Here is a 15,902-nt window from a genome sequence, read left to right as displayed (position 1 = left end):
TTTGCGGGTTTATGTCCCCATTATAAACTGGATAAKACACTGCTAATTAATGAAGATCTGCTATATCTAAATAATTCTTTTTAAATCTGATATTAATTTTATGGGTTTGAGCAATTGTTTTTGAAGAAATTCTATGTGTTGGCCAGGTAACWATCTAGATAAGGACAGGAATATGGAATCACAAAGTGCTCTGAACTAGGAAAGTTGACATTATATGCTATTACTTTAATACTAGATTTGTGTAAATGTATGAATTAACACAATTGAAAAGCAAAAAAAAAACCCCAAAACTAAAACAGAAGAAAGTTCTATATCCAGATAATATTTCTATATCTAAATAGCATATCTGTTTGTACCAGCATTCTAGAAAGTGATACGCTTTCAGAAAAGTGCTCAATACRAACATATGAACATTGAACACATTTTACCATGATTAGTGAGCTGTTTCTACAAGCTTAAAGTTAGTCTCTGTTTCATTTGCCTCTCTGGAATAAAGCCTGTCTTATTAGGAGGAGTCTAAATCAGCCAGACTTTGTCCACACAAAAATGACTTTTTGATATTATAGAAGTGGAGAGCAAAGTTAAGAGACTGGTTTGGTTAAATATATACACTTCTGCAGTGCATGTATAGCCAGTGCTCATRGGCAGTTATTTTTGTCTACACTTAACTATGAGTGGGAGCTAGATGCAGATTTCAAAACTGACCTTTGTTGTATAGAAAAATACTGCTAAAGGCTGATTTTTAAGGCAGCAAAGAGATTTAGCTGTTCACCTCCTTGCACCACTCCCTCYCTCCAGATGCCTGTGTAAATCTCCACCACCATTTTTCAGCAGCTAGAAGCAAAGGGTTTATAGTGTTGGTTTGGCTGAGTGGCACAGTTTTCGTGCATTGTGAGAAAATACATTAATACAAACATATATTTCTGTGAAAAGGTCTTTACCTTTCTTTAAATGATCGGGTATTCTAGAGCAATCTTTCACGTTGCATCCCCCAAGAAACTACTGGGAGGTTCTTTCAAGTACTTCATACTTATTGTTCAAAAGAAAAGATAACCAAAGCATAAGACTTTCTACCTTCAAAAAGATAATCTTTATATTAATGAATTTTCACTTATTTTGGAGATATGTCATTGAAATGAAGATGTGGACTGAGTTTTCTTTTCTTCACAGAAATAAAATCGCTAACAATTTTATGGTCCCGTAGCATTAATTTAGGGGCTAGTTTTATATTCTGTATGCATTAGACCTACCAGGGATGCAAGATTAACCCCATTTCCAAAATGATTTATTTGCTCCAGAGCTGTGAATGTTTGAAAAAAGCATGATATATCTTTTGTCCCAGTGACACTGCTCTGCAAAACCTCATGGTTATTTTAGGTGTTTCTTTTAGATTTTCAAAGCTACCCTGACTAATTTTAGTAGGCTAAAATTTAATTGTCTAATTTGATTTTTTTCTCTTGGATTGTCAAATCTGAATAGAGAGAGAGAGATGCTTCCAGTTGGCATTTCATCATGCCTGTTTTAGAGACTTCTATTAAGATGGGATAAGTTCCTTTTCTGGAGGTGCCARTGTCTTTCCATTTACCATTAAAAGACTCTAAATGTTTAGCTTAAATGAAACACCTAACTTATATCACTATACTGAGGAAATCCAGATTCCTTCCAATTATGTACAAGCTTCAAGCAAAAAGTAGTGCCTGAATAGCTGAGTACATGTGCAGGCATGGGAGAGTCTCATATGCACGTACGGATAATTGGATAACAATCAGTAACTGAACAAATTAAGTTTTCCATATATATATATATTTATATATATTTATATATATTTATTTTTATGTGTGTGAGTATATATATATACACACACCTGTAAACTGTAGGTATGCTTAGGAAAAAAGGATGTAAATATACATGTAGAGTTGGCTGTAGATTTTGATGGATCTTTAGGCTGATCTGTAAAGTCATTGATGTCAACAAGATGGTTTAACCCTGATTTTTCTGAGCATATGATCTGAGCCTTTCTGAAGGATTTCAAAACAATGAACTTCTACTCCATTGTCCTTTTGGTTTTAGTAAAACTTTCAAAACATTTTGCTGTTTCATTTGTATAACAGTTTTCTAAGGCAGGTTTAAATATGTACACAGGCCTTACTTTTTAAATAATATATAAGCACGCACATATAATTTGCACTTATTTCACAAGCTGTCATCTGTCTTTTCTCTCCTGTACTAAGGCAGTGACTCTGTACAATATTGCACAAATAAAACTCTGGAGTTAGGCTTGCAATTATTGAGGTATTTTGTTGGGGTTCAAGATACGCATTTAAATAGATCAATTATTTTAGGATTTTTTTCTAAGGAAGCCCCCCTACAGTTTGTCTATAAATATTTATAAGTAAGGTTTAGAAATAAGATTTTTTTTTTAAGCTCAGATTTTAATTCTCATTATTTGGATGGTCCCACAGAATGGAGTAACTTTGATCCTGAGAGCTTTTCAGGTCCCCTTCAAGTGAGCGGGAGCTGAGGGCACTCAGTGCACTGAGTTCATACACAACATTCTTATCTTGTTTGCCAGTGACTTCTGAAATCATCACAGATAATAAAATAGCATACTCCTGACCCACCGCAAGTCTCCCCACATACCTTAAAGAGCTGTCAACCTTCACTCTATTGCTTTGCCGTTATAAAACTTATAAAATAGTTGTTTAAAACACTTACTGGAGACGATGAGTTTTGTGCCAGTACCAAATATCTTGTAGAGCTCACACTGATGCATATTCTTACAGAAACTGCTTGCAACATTTTGACCAGACAAGGATCTTTTTTTTTTCTTTTTTTTTCTTTTCCTCCCAATAATCATGTGAATAGAGGGAGTCAATTCATTTGGCTACACATATGTAGAAAACCTGAACTGAATCTCAGCTAATGCTGCTATTCCCAAAGAGCCCTCAGTGATATGTACTTTAAATTCAGCTTCAAGATAATTGCTGTCACTGGTTAAAAAAAAACAAAATAAAACACAGCTGTAGTTATTTGGGGCATTAATTGAGCAATGATATTTCCTCTAATTTTTTCTTGATTCTGCAACTGAGAAAGATCCTTCAATTAGTTTTTTCTGGAATGCTGAGTGATTTGTCCGCATGATTTAAAAAACATCTTGATTTAAATAATTGTCTAATATGAAAATGAAGGCAAGCTCTAAACATTGAGGCTTACTTAATTTCTTTGCCTCTTTATACTTTGTTTATTTGCCTCTTTACAACTCCCCAAAGTTCTCCTTTTTAATGAATTCTATGTCTATTTTCCCCACCAAAATGTGAGGGCTCTGGAAACTACTACAGACCGCTTGTCCACATATTTCCAAGGAGGACTATGCTCAGAAGTGACATGAAACACCTCTGCTTTTCAGAAACGTTTGTGATCCTAAACCAACACATTACAAATCAGCGAGGCTGCTTGTAGGAAGGACCCTATGCAGGGCTGGTGCCCAGGCTCCGGCCAAGCTCAGTGCCCTCCAGGGCACTAGAATTACACTATTCTGTGTGACCACACCAAGCTCCTAGATCTTATTGTACAGAAAGCAGTGCGTAACCTACCTGATACAATGAGTTTTGTACCAGAGCCAAATACTTTGAAGCTGCTCCTACACRTTGGATAAAGCCATTGCAATAACCATGCAGATTTATTCTCTTTATATGGGTAGAGTGTTATTTTTAAAGAAAAACAGACTTGCTGCTTAATTAATTTTTAGGTCCTAGAACAGCAAAAAAGGAGCGGAAACCTCAAGTAAAAATAAAAAGGAGCAGGGATTTTTGAAGGTATCAATGGTGCTAACTAGGCAGGATTCATCTTAACTAATTTTTGCCTTCTGAACATTTAGAAGAACGGTGCAAACTGATCCCCTTGGCTCCACATGTGCTTTGTGGAGAGTGAAAGCACCGGCAGAAGGCCTCTTTGATCTGTTTGATCAGATATTAGCTAAGTGAACTACTCTTCTAAAAGAAACTCATAGAATCAGAGAGAAAATTAGTGAACATTATGCTGAGACCTGAGCAGAACATGACTCCCCATCAATATTTTTCTTGTCAGTACAAGAAGAAGAACCCTGACTGCATTGGAATCAAAGTCAAAGCCCCCACCAACCAGATACCCTTTTTTTTGATGATTGCCATCAGGCAAACTGTTTCCATCTCAGGTGACTAATTAAGCCAAGTCATAGGCAAGTACTGAAACACCTGAAGTTAACCTGAGACAATATAATTTTGATTAAGTATGTATGTCCAACGTGTTGGAGGGAAAGCTCAGTGTTTCCACAGTTTGTCTTTCTTCCTTAATGGTAGTAGCAATAATAACAATTAACAAATACTGAAAGGTTTCTGCAAAAGCTAGGAAGAGGCAGTAGCCCTTCAACCTTGAATATGTTCAGACAATTCTGGGCATCCCTCTGTTAACTCCTGTCATTCAGTGTAGTCTGGCGTACTCCTAAATGAGTACTTCTTGCTCTTCAAAGAATTTGAGTAACCCAGAGCTTTGACATTTTCTTTGAGAATAACTCAGAAATTTCACAGAAGTGGAATGCGCCTCGTTAAAGACAAAAGGACCTTTTAGTTCCCTGAGGGTTATCTTTGCCATACTCAGATTCATCTTTAAAAACAAGATGATAGTGGGGTTAGCTATACTTCTATGCTGCAATAGTTGCTCTATTTCCCACATTTCATAAATAAACGCAAAACAATTATGTTGTGTTCTGTACCTTGAAATGCTCTTAAGGGGGAAATCCTGCCAAGCATTCGGTAGGATTAAAACCAGTGGGAGCTAAAGCAGCAGAGCACTTCATGCAGCCAGGATCTAACCACTGAAACGCATTGAAGAAGTTGCAGGTTTTACATTTCACRCTTACCTGAAACAATCAGCTTGGTTCCACTTCCAAATATTTTTACACCAGCATACCACTGTATGATAATGCTTAGCAATATCTCCTGCACTGCACTTTCTTTTCATAGGCTACAGAAAAGGTCTCTCTGATGGGGAGGTTGGTGAATACCTGACCCAGTGCAGTAACTGCAATTTTAACAAGGACTTAGGAGTCCTAGAGTCTTAGGAGCACTTTGATTTTTGTAGTGAGTAGAAAGTTCAGGTTTCCAAACACAGCACAGYCCTTTTACCCCTGGGATTTCCATAACAAAGATCTGTTATCTGTAGTCTGTTAGGTTTTCTCTAAGATAACTTCTATCCTGCTGTTTTAAGATGACATATGGTTATATTCTAATTCCTGAAGGACATCCAGACAATTCACGAGTTATTTGTTGATTTAAACAAACAGGTAACCCATTCTTTTCCCTCATTTCACTGTTCCAGCTTTGAAAACATTTTGACAAACATACCTGAAAGCATGAGTGCCAGTGCCAAAATATTTTATTCTGGTTGCAGATCAACATAACTTTCTATTAAAACTAATGAATCTTTGAGGTAAAAGATTTCCACAAACTCACAGTTTGAAGTCTATGTCTTAAATGCAAAACCCACTCTCTAAACAAAAGTTACTAAGCCCCAGAATGTGTTTAACTAAGTTCATGCATTTGGTAAGTTCTTGCATTGTTCTCTCTTTGGCAAAATCACCTTTCTCGACAAATACAATTTCATTGCAAATTGTAGCAGAGAACATTTTTGATCAGAGGCTTTGACAGCATTTTAAATTTGGGTTGAATTGTCTTCTGCTCTTTACATCTTGACATATTTACAGCCACCTAGCTAATATCTTACATATTCTGAGCAACACACTGTAAGTGGTGCTGTATACTCTCTACTGAAATAGGCATTCCTGTTACCCATTGCACAGTTGTAACAGAATTAAGAAGAATGCAAATGCAAAAGGAAACCGGTTATTTCCAAGAGAGCCAGGAGCTGCAAGTCTGTGCCATTCCCGGCAATTTTCCTCCCCAGTTAATGGAGACTGAACCAGCTCTAGCAACAAGAAACTTTTGCATTTCTCACTTGCTACCCTGAGAGTTGCTGTGTAAACTTTCAGGCAGTTCTGTTTTTCTTCCCTGGAGCAGCACAGGGAATAAACACAAACCAATATTTAAACTTTAACCTTCTCTGCATTTCTCCACTACCCCATCCTTAATAAGTATTCAGGAACTGTTCTAAAGGTGCTCACAGTATTCACCAGATCCACTATTTCTTGCCCATCAACCCATCCAACTGGAGCTCCATGCATAGATCACAGATAAAACATAACTTATCTTGCACAGATTATTTTTCCTACACTCTTTCCTTCTTAATTATCTCTTTGGAGAACTCAATTTAGCAGGCAAAAACAAAATACATAATAACAATACTTACTAGAGACAATCAGTTTGGTTCCTGTGCCAAAGTRTTTGATCCAGGTAGATGCTCCACACTAGGTTTTGACTTTACAATAAGTTGAAGTGCTCTGTTGCTGTRCTGTCACTGCAGAAAAAACAAATTTTTCCAACCAGTCCCTGGAACCTGCTGGAAGGATTGCTGGGTCGTTGGCTGTTAGGAGAACATCAGGTGTTTCAGACTTACGCCCAGTTGTTCAGCTGATATCTAAATTCCCGTCAGATCAAGTCTCTTTCTCAAAGAATTGCAAATTTATTAGATAATGCCTCCATTTTATGTCTAAGAATGAGAACTAGGTGAAGGCTTCTCTTCAATTTTAAACAAAAAAAGAGGTCCATACGGTTGCACATGTTAAAAAATACGTGYCCCAAGGTAATGATCCTGCCCATTCACAAAGGCATAGATCCCCTCTCACCTGCAATTATGTAACATCAAGTATTACTAGGATGTGGTTCTTTTTCAGCTGTCCTAATAAAATTCAGCAGATGGAAATGAAGGAGAGCCAACACGACAAGCCACTCTCTGCCATGCATCGCAAAGGGGTCCATAAGCTGCACCTTTTATTTTCTGCACTCGGTACATAGTTATTATCTTTCCATCTCCTGGAATTATTCCAGTCTCTGTAATACCAGCTTATTGAGACCTTTACTTATGCCAGTATGTGAGGGAAAGGGACTTTTCCTTTGCACACTGRCTTCTTGCAAAACAGGCCAAGATAACATCTGAGGAAGCCCAGCTTCAGTCAGTCAAATAGTCTGCATGTTTAACTTGCCAGTTAAAAGAAACCGAGTTTGAATGCTTTCAGGATCATGTGTGGCATACACATAGACTCAAATGTGTGCCCAAAAGACTACAAAATAATGCAAAGATACTACTGTTTGTGGCTACAGAGAGGAACTAGACTGAGAGTGAAGTTCTTTCAATTTACACGAGTGGATATAACAAAAGCTATCAGATACTCTAAGTGTTTCTGGGCAGGGCAGACTATCGCTTCTCATTGTAATTGCCGTTTTGGATGCCTCATACATAGTCAAAATTTTTGTAGTACTTTTTCATCCCATCAGACTAATGGTCTTCAATTAGATACACTTCAATGAACCAAGCGAGGAGAGTATCAGGGCACTGCAGCAAAGGGGAACTTTAGTAAGAGGGGCTTGATGGCAGAGGAAAACCTTTGTGGGTGAATTTCTCGGACATGGGGGCCAGCATGCAAGATGGCAGGAGGATTTCAAAAACTTACCAGAGGTACAAAGTGGGATGTCTAACTTCAGGTTAACTGGTGTTTTGACACTGGATAAAAGTGAAGATAAAGCTTTTTTGTTTGTTTGTTTGTTTGTTTGTTTGTCAGAGAGAAGAGGAAGCAAGAAGAAGGAGATAAAAAAGACTACATTAATCAAGGCCAAGTTCAAAAAAAAAAGGCATTGTCAGAGTTATGAGGTGATGGGAAAATGAATGAAAAATTTAACTGTATTCACTATACTAATGGTCAGGAAAGACTGTATGTCACAGAAAGAAGCAGTGTCAAATTAAACAGGAGAAGTGCAGTTTTTCAGTGCAAAAGAGGACAGAGGTCCAGGAGGAGCAGGGTGACTTTGCAGCAGCAAAATTATATGCGAAAAGTCCCTTCAGCCACCTAGGAACAGAGGCATTGCAGATTGCCATGAACAGCAGGTGAGCGGAGAGCAGGGCACCAGCTCCTGGCAGCTCGCAGGGAGCTGGTGTGGTCCTGTGGGCAGCAGGGTAAGGCTGGCTCCTGTGCCCACACCCACGCTTTCTGAAGCAACGTGCTGTGCTGTCAGCAGAAAGAGAACCCAAAATGATCACAGTAAATGCAGAATTGAAGCCTGCTCACTTTCCCTCCTATGTCTTTAGACACTTGAAAAAAGTTTATGGCACACGAAAAGGAAAGGTAGTGGGAGCTGGTTGTCTGGTTCATAAAGGATCCCCATCTACACTGTATATGAATAGAAAACTGATTTAATTAGCTGGAGTTACTTCATTGCACCTCCACCCCATAAATACAGGACCAAAGCATATGTCTATCCACAGATATAGGTTATCTACAGGCATGCACCTAGTGTTGAGCTTACTTTCAACACTACACTTTGAGGAAGTAGCTAGGAGGGATGTATTGCTTATGAGATATAAATGTGGAAAGCTGTTGTTAAACATAGAAAGCTCTCTTCTTTGGTAACGCTGTCTCCAACTTTGGGAGGTCATTCAGGTGCATCACTACCATGTAGAAGGGCAGTGAAACACAGACAGTGATAAGCAAGAAGGATGGGGAAAGGGGATGATATAGGTCCGAAAGAATGAATAAAAACACCCATTTCCATGTCTCAGGAAGAGTAAGTAGAAAGTCTTCCTCCTCTCACAGTTGCTAACTTTTAAACCAAAATAAGACTCATTTTTCTCTGCTTAAGATCTTATAAACCTTCAGGCTAAAGCTTATTATTTCCGTTTTCTTTGTCAGGCTGAAGATTCTGGAAAGCTTCAGTAAAACATGCTGAGCTATTTCTGGGAACAAGAATATGGAGAAGTGCTCTTTTTTGTCTTTGTTAAAGAAATCCTTACAGCTGACATGCTTGAGTGAAAGGAGAAGAACCTGAAATGTAGAGGTTGACTGGCCTTGAGTTAGGTATTTGCCTTGCACCATTCCCTTTGCACTTTGTATTTTCTCAATAGAAATCTCTAGCTTTTGGCAGATAAAGTCTCCAAAAAGTCAGTCTATGCTGAGCATGTGCTGGTTCTCCAGAGCCTCCACATGAGGCCAAGCTGCTCCTCCACACTGAGGGAAACAACTTGGGATCTTTTCAAACACTTTGTGGTTCAGATGCTGAGGGAGTATTTGTCTAGGTGATGTGTGAGTTTCTACTACAGTGAGTATCCCAGTAGGCACAGTAATAGGTAGCAGCATCTTCTGCAATTACATTTTTTATTGCAAGAATACACAGTTTCTGGCTAGAAACTCTTTCAACTGTATACCTGTGCTCTTGGAAGTTACTATCTACAGTCATCTTCTCTGCTACAAGGTAGAGCACCCTGTCTGGAGCTTTATCCTTCTTCTGTTGATACCAGTGTATGACAGTGCCTTCAAAATTTCCAGAGAAGTCTTTAAAGTGACACATCAGACGTATACTTCCTTTAGACTTGGTGATGGATATAGGGCTCTGCTGGGAAATTTCTTGTGCAAATCCATCTGGGAAGGAAAAGAAAAAAAGGAGAAATGATATTATTAGCTGGAATTCAGGGATCTGGGAAGATGTCTTTTAGTGCAGCAATGAGCACCCATGAGGAAAGGTAAGAAAGTAAGGAAGGACTTACAAGACCAAACCATCATGGCCATAAAAGAAGTTGCCAGCGCCAGCAGTAACATGCTTCTCATGCTCTGTGGCCACTGAGAGTCAAAGGAGAGTGAAGCAGGCCCTGGTGCAAGCCAAGCGACACCACATGGGAGGAGGAGGAGTCTCCCTTGGGTGGCAGCCAATGACACTGTTCATTAAGCCATAAAAATGCACCCCCTACCTCCATGTGGGGAGCACCAGAGATGGGTGAGCCAGTGCGGGTGAAGGAAATGGGGGACTCTCCCCTGCACTGAGGCCACGGCAACCACAAAGCTCTGGCTGCACCAAAGTGCTGGCCCCTGTGACACGCCAAGGTGCACTAGCGGTGGTGAAACCTCTTGGGACAAGCGCCTCCAGGGTCCACAATGAGTTCATTATTGCAAAACGAGCATCGTGACAGCAGCTGCTCTGGTGAGGATGGAACCTGATTCAGGAAGCCTCCTGAGACTGCATCTGGAGCACTGGAGAAGGGTCCTGAGAARAGCAGCAGTGCTGTCCACAGCACTGAGTCCAGGTGAAGCATGGGAGTAATGGGTGCTGCAAGTTGCTGCATGGGGAAGGCAGAAAAGAGCAAAAAATAAGTACTATCCACTGAATTAAGAAGAAGCTCTATGGAAAACTGCCATGAGATCCTGTAAGTAAAGACAGAATTGCAATACAGGCATGTGATGGCACCAATTTCTGGCTAAGAGCTCGAGTGTCATACCATTGACTAGCCCTGAAGATACCAATAGGATTCAGTGAAATCAGTGAGCACTTGTGTGCTTAAACTTCACATTGTGTTTAAGACTTTCAAGACTGAGGCTATTGGTGTTCACCCTTCATTTGTACCTACTCTGATTTTCTTTCTAAAGTCCCATAGCTCATTATGTGTCATGGTCCAGCATTTCAAGTATTCAATAACACACTTGATCAAAAAAAGAAAAAAGAAACACGTTCATGAGTGGGCACATACTGTGCTAAGGGCACAGGTAAAAGTTATTCCTCTCAGTTTCTTCTTTGAAATGCTTGCTGTACCCAAGGCCATTTRCTAACTCACTAAAATTTGAAATTGCTCCACCAAAATCAAATGTTTCAGCAATTCTCCTGTCTTCCAAAGAAACCTGTTTATTCTATTTTCCCTAACATGAAATAAAAGGAGAAGTAGTTTATAAGCAGCACATCATCAGCTATGGTAGATAAGAAAATGTAAATCTCTGACTTAAATTGGTCTATGCGGCATTTTGTGGAATCAGAATCCTCAGGTAAAGAATATTTCCAGGGACTTAGTCACTTCCATGTAGACCAGAAGGAAGTACAGTGGGGGACACAGAGTGTTTTTTTCTTAGAAATACTAGGGAGTGGCAAACATACTGTTCAGATTACCAAGAAGTTTTCTTCAGCAACTTGGTGGTTTTTTGCTTTTGTTTTTTTTAACCATCTTCTCTTTCCTAGGGGAGAATAGGGGCTGGACTGCAGAATCAATTCAACGTTTGCTTCCCTCCAGGACTGCCACATTTTTGTGATTGTGCAAACCACACTGAAGGAGCAAGCGAGTTGCCAGTATTCATATGCTAATTGTTAAGGCAGTAAAGACTTTCTCTGTGCTTAAAATAAGATAAATGTGTTTTTGATGATCAGAGTGCTAATGATGGCACACGTTTCAAAACAACAGTTGTGCACAGSTACTATTCATCCCAGGTAGCACAAAATGGTTTGGCTTTTCTGCAGCTGATCCAAAATGCAGTGACAAGACAAGGCAAGTGACTGTGGTCTCACACCATTAAAAGTTCAGATGCTGAGAGAGTTTTTGTCTAAATGATCTCTGAGTTTCTACCACAGTGAGCATCCCAGTAGGCACAATAGTAAGTGGCAGCATCGTCTGGGGTTACATCTTTTATTGTAAGAACACACCGATCCTGGCCAGAAACTCTTTCAACAATGTACCTGTTCTCTTGAAAGCCACTTTCAACAAAAGCTTTCCCTTGTGAAAAGTACAGTAGCCTCTCTGGGGGTTTCCCTTCCTTCTGTTGATACCAGTGTATGACAGTGCTATCAAAACTTTCCAGTAATTTAGTAATCTCACAGCTCATACGTGCACTTCTTTGGAACTTGGTGATGGATATAGGGCTCTGCTGGGGAATTTCTTGTGCAAATCCATCTAGGAAGAAAAAAAGGAGAAAGAAATAATCAATTATAATTCAGGGATTTGGGAATATGTCATCTAGTGCAGCAATGAGCACCTGTTAGAAAGGTAAGAAAGTAAGGAAGGACTTACAAGACCAAACCATTGGGGCCATAAGAGTTGCCAGCAGTAACATGTTTACTTGTTACGCTCAGCAGTTGATAAGAAACAGAGAAGAAGGAAAAGGGCCCCAGACACGGACAGGATGGTACAGGAGCAGGAAGTGACTCATCTGAGCAGATCCAGTGACAGGTCTGTTTGCAAGCACATGGGGCCACAATTGCAGAAAACACACTGCAGGCTGGGAAAGGACTTAGGCTGGCAAATGCTAAAACTGATGAGAAGGTTTCCAGGTAGATGTGAGAAATATTTGTGAATTCAAGGATTCTGACCCTTGAAAACTTGAGCCAGAGCCACTGAGAAAAGGTTGAAATCAAGGGCAGCTCCAGCTGTGTAACAGGGTGGGAAGAGTCCAGCCCAGAGGCCACCAGTGAGTGCCTGAGGGGTGCCAGGTTCTGGGCAGAGATCCTCACCAGTGTCCCTAATGCCGGCCTGACTGAGCAGGAGGCAGCCCACCATCCCATCAGGGACCTCATTTTGCTGCTTCAGCTCAGTTACACAGCTCCAGCGCACTGAAATGGCCAGGATGCCCCTGTGCCAGTGGTGTCCCCCACGGAAGTGGCACATGAGCTTGTTGCATATCAACCTGCACCTATTGGGGCAGCTGTACAGTGAATATGTGCCTAGTCTTTAGGTTCAAATGTGGGAGGAAATATACAGCTGCAAGATTTCAGTTTCAGAGCTCAGATAAGGTTCCAACACTTCTTGGAAAGAAAGACTCAGAAACAGAGGTTGCCTGCGCACCGAATGAGGTCTGCTTGTCAATGGCCATTGCAGAGGTGCCTCTCAGTAAAGTCACACAGACATCATGAGGGATCTCTCCTGTAACAGGTTAGCAGAGGCTGTGGGACCATCTGAGCATGAGGGAGACAAGCTGCTTTGTCCTCCCTCATTTATGCCATCAGCTGTGCGCAGCAAGGTGGCATTAAGCACGCGTTATTGGCAGGCTAGGAAAGGCATCCATGACTGCAGAGTTTCAGGCAAAAGACAGTCAAAGAGAAACATCTGCCTCTGCGCAGTAGCAGTGTCGGTGGGACTGGTCTGTCTCTTCTTGGTAAATAATGACAGAGGTGTCTATTTAATTCTCTGTTGGGCCATCCTGAGAAGGATGAGAAGGAGAAGTGAGTTAAGGACCATCAGGCACAACAAGCTGAGTAGGTGGCTTACGAGCATGGGAGTGAGAAAGAGAGAAATATGAAACAGACTTTAAGGTGAAGGGGGAGAGATGCAGATGGAAGGTCACTCATTTCAGCTACTTCTAGTGTCAGTTCTCCTGCATGGGGGACTACGGCTAAGGGAAATCAAAACTGCATTGGCAATTGTGTGGAAATGGAAAGGACCTGAGATCAAGGCCCTTTTGCCAAAAACTGATTAGAATAGTAGAAGGCCAAAGATCTTGGTCCATAAGGACAGAGGTAGAAATGACAGGCAGTTGAGTAAACCTTGCATAGCTGAGCTTTTAAAGCCTCTATGGCAATGCTTTTGGAAGACCTAGACATATTAGGAGAGGGACAGACGGATGGATAGATAGATAGACAGATTACAGGATAGTTAGTGAACTTGCTCAGCGTTAGCCATACTGGTGTCTGGGATTGGAAGGACACAGGTATCACCAAATGCAGGGCATATGATGTCTGCTGTGGCGGTGCTGGATGTATCTCATCCCCGGTCTGAAATTCAGTTCTGCTGACCTGATGCAGTTGTGCAGACACTCTTTTGTGAATAGGTCAGTGAATCTGTGCGCTAGTACAGCCGAAAAAGAACCATCATCTTGTATATCAGTTATGATACAATAATTATTTTTAGCTGTGTTAGTTTCAAATATACCAGGTGAATACTGCTCCCAAAACTTTATTTCAGAGGTCTAAAATCAAGAAATGCTTCAAGATGTCGTAGAAACAAAGATTAATAATTCTCTAGGGTAAGACCTTTTTAACATCTGTAAGTGCTTTCATAAGCTGAATAGTGTTCAAACCATGGATAGAGTTAGTGATGCCAGGACACACACACAGCCCTAGCCTTGCAGATCACCGAGGAGCCCTTTAACTGAGGTGGACAAAACTGCTGTTAGAGTTGGAGGAGTTCATCAGGATTCCACTTCTGACCTCAGGGAAAGTGGCGTAGCAGCAACAAACATCAGAGTTTGGGTTTTGGAGAACCTACTTTCAGGCAGAGAATGAATTTGATGATCCCTCAGGCATTCCATTTTCTAGCAGTCTGGCATCATGGTTGTAACAGACTTCTTAGTTCATCTTCAGCCATGAAGAGGAATGCTTTTCTACCTTTCGCAATTGTCTGGTAAGCATAGTGCATTTATGCTGGACTTTTACTTCCGCCCTGAAAGTCCTCTTTGCAGCTCTTGAGGTTCAGTTTTCTTTGTGACCGCACCTGCAAGAATGGTTGCAGAAACAACCCTGTGGTTTTCAGTGCATCTACTGATGCTAAATTCATTTTTATTTTCTGAAGAATCATCAGGGCTAGAAAACATTCTGGTTAAAATATATGCCTAAAGTATACTAGCACTCATGTCATAATGGCTTAATGTCCACTTGTATTCCAGATCACCCATTAGAAGTCTGTAATCACATCTTCAGCCAATGAAGCACATGCATATGCTTAACAATATACACCTGTGTAAGGTCTAGGCTTACATATTATTGCATACATATATAAAACAGTAGTAGTACATTGCTGTTTCTCATACCACACAGTAGAAATCTGTCAGATACCCAATCCCAGATTAAGAGGAAAGGAATGTGGAAGTGACTGGGTCTCACATAATTAGAGGTCTATATTGCAGATATGGGGTGGCTTTTTGTATTGTGACTTTCTAACACAGCAAGTCTCCCAGTAGGCACAAYAACAGGTCCAACTTTATGTTGCATATTGCAAGAGGACACATGTATTGGCCAGAGCATTTTTCAACAATATGCACTTCCAGGTTAAAATTGTCACCAAATATACTTGTCTCCGATGAAATGACCAACATCCACTCTGCACATAACTTCAACATTCTTTATTTGATAACAACATATATGAAGATAATATCAAAATCGTCAGAGAGATTTGTAATGTAACAGTGCAGGCATGCACTTCCTTCGTGCTTGGTAATGGGTAATGGCCCTGCTTTGGAATTACTTGTGAAAACTCACCTGGAAAAAAAGGAGAAGTATCACAAAAGYTGAATTTAAATATTTTTTGGAACATGCTCTTTTGCAGAGTATCACACACATAAGGAAGAAAGGCAAGCAGGAGAAAAATGTCTCCTAAGACCAAACTGAAATGGCCATAACAGCTGGCAACAGTAATGTGCTTAATCATTTAATTGGGTATCTAACTGGGAAGCAAATGAAAAGGAGTTTTCATAGGTACGGATGCAGGGTAGTGGGAGAGAGGAAGTGGCTTATTCCAACAGTATCCAACAGCAGTCTCCTGCCTGCATATGGCACCAAGTTTCAGAAAATCCCACACTGTGAGGAAAGAAGGCAAGCAGACTGAAAATTAAWATCAGATCAGGTTTAATACAATATATTTTTCAAATAATTAAGGTGGCCAGAAACATCTATATCAAGGTGCTGAATATTGTTGCTCAAATCATACCGAAAGGCATAAAAACAAGTCCAGCTAGAACAGTGTATAGAGCTTGTGGAACTGTGAAACCAACACTGTGGAGGTATCTGTGTTCATTTTTCAAGAACTTTTTACAGGATATTGACCATGTGCACTCAGTTCTAATTCAAGGCTCAGAAGCATAAAACTTAACTCAGTTTTCTGAGTTAGCCGTCAGACAAATGACAGCTTTCCTAGCGTGGTAAAAACAAGCTTTGATCTTAGACCCTCATACGTAAAAACCAGTAGGATTAATTAGGCCTGAAGTGCCAGGGACTCTCCACTTGTCAGAGACATTGCCC

At 40.4% G+C, this 15,902-nt stretch overlaps 1 protein-coding gene and 1 long non-coding RNA gene across 5 annotated transcripts in view; one reads left to right on the top strand and one right to left on the bottom strand.

Annotated features, from left to right (window-relative positions):
* The window catches only part of LOC112968839 (T-cell receptor gamma chain C region 1), a 28,387-nt gene that overhangs the window by 4,001 nt on the left and 8,484 nt on the right, over nucleotides 1-15,902 (bottom strand). Inside the window, exons 3-4 of one of the 4 annotated variants that reach the window (XM_026071503.1) lie at nucleotides 9,882-9,884; nucleotides 3,594-3,640 (exon numbers count right to left, since the gene is read on the bottom strand). In XM_026071503.1, the coding sequence (XP_025927288.1) occupies nucleotides 3,594-3,640; nucleotides 9,882-9,884 (50 nt within the window). Of the gene's footprint in view, nucleotides 1-3,593; nucleotides 3,641-4,897; nucleotides 4,950-9,881; nucleotides 9,885-15,902 lie in introns of all 4 variants that reach the window. The other 3 variants (XM_026071512.1, XM_026071521.1, XM_026071497.1) reach the window with 3 other exon arrangements.
* Nucleotides 7,780-11,278, top strand: LOC112968946. The gene is made up of 3 exons (XR_003254500.1): nucleotides 7,780-8,034; nucleotides 8,837-9,001; nucleotides 11,142-11,278. It is a non-coding gene; the product is annotated as an uncharacterized LOC112968946 (long non-coding RNA).

The sequence above is a fragment of the Apteryx rowi genome, unplaced genomic scaffold (genome assembly GCF_003343035.1).
Source record: "Apteryx rowi isolate R43461 unplaced genomic scaffold, aptRow1 scaffold_1083, whole genome shotgun sequence".
Lineage (NCBI taxonomy): Eukaryota > Metazoa > Chordata > Aves > Apterygiformes > Apterygidae > Apteryx > Apteryx rowi.
The sequence above is the reverse complement of the archived record's forward strand: the minus strand, read 5'-3'. Positions and strand labels throughout refer to the sequence as shown.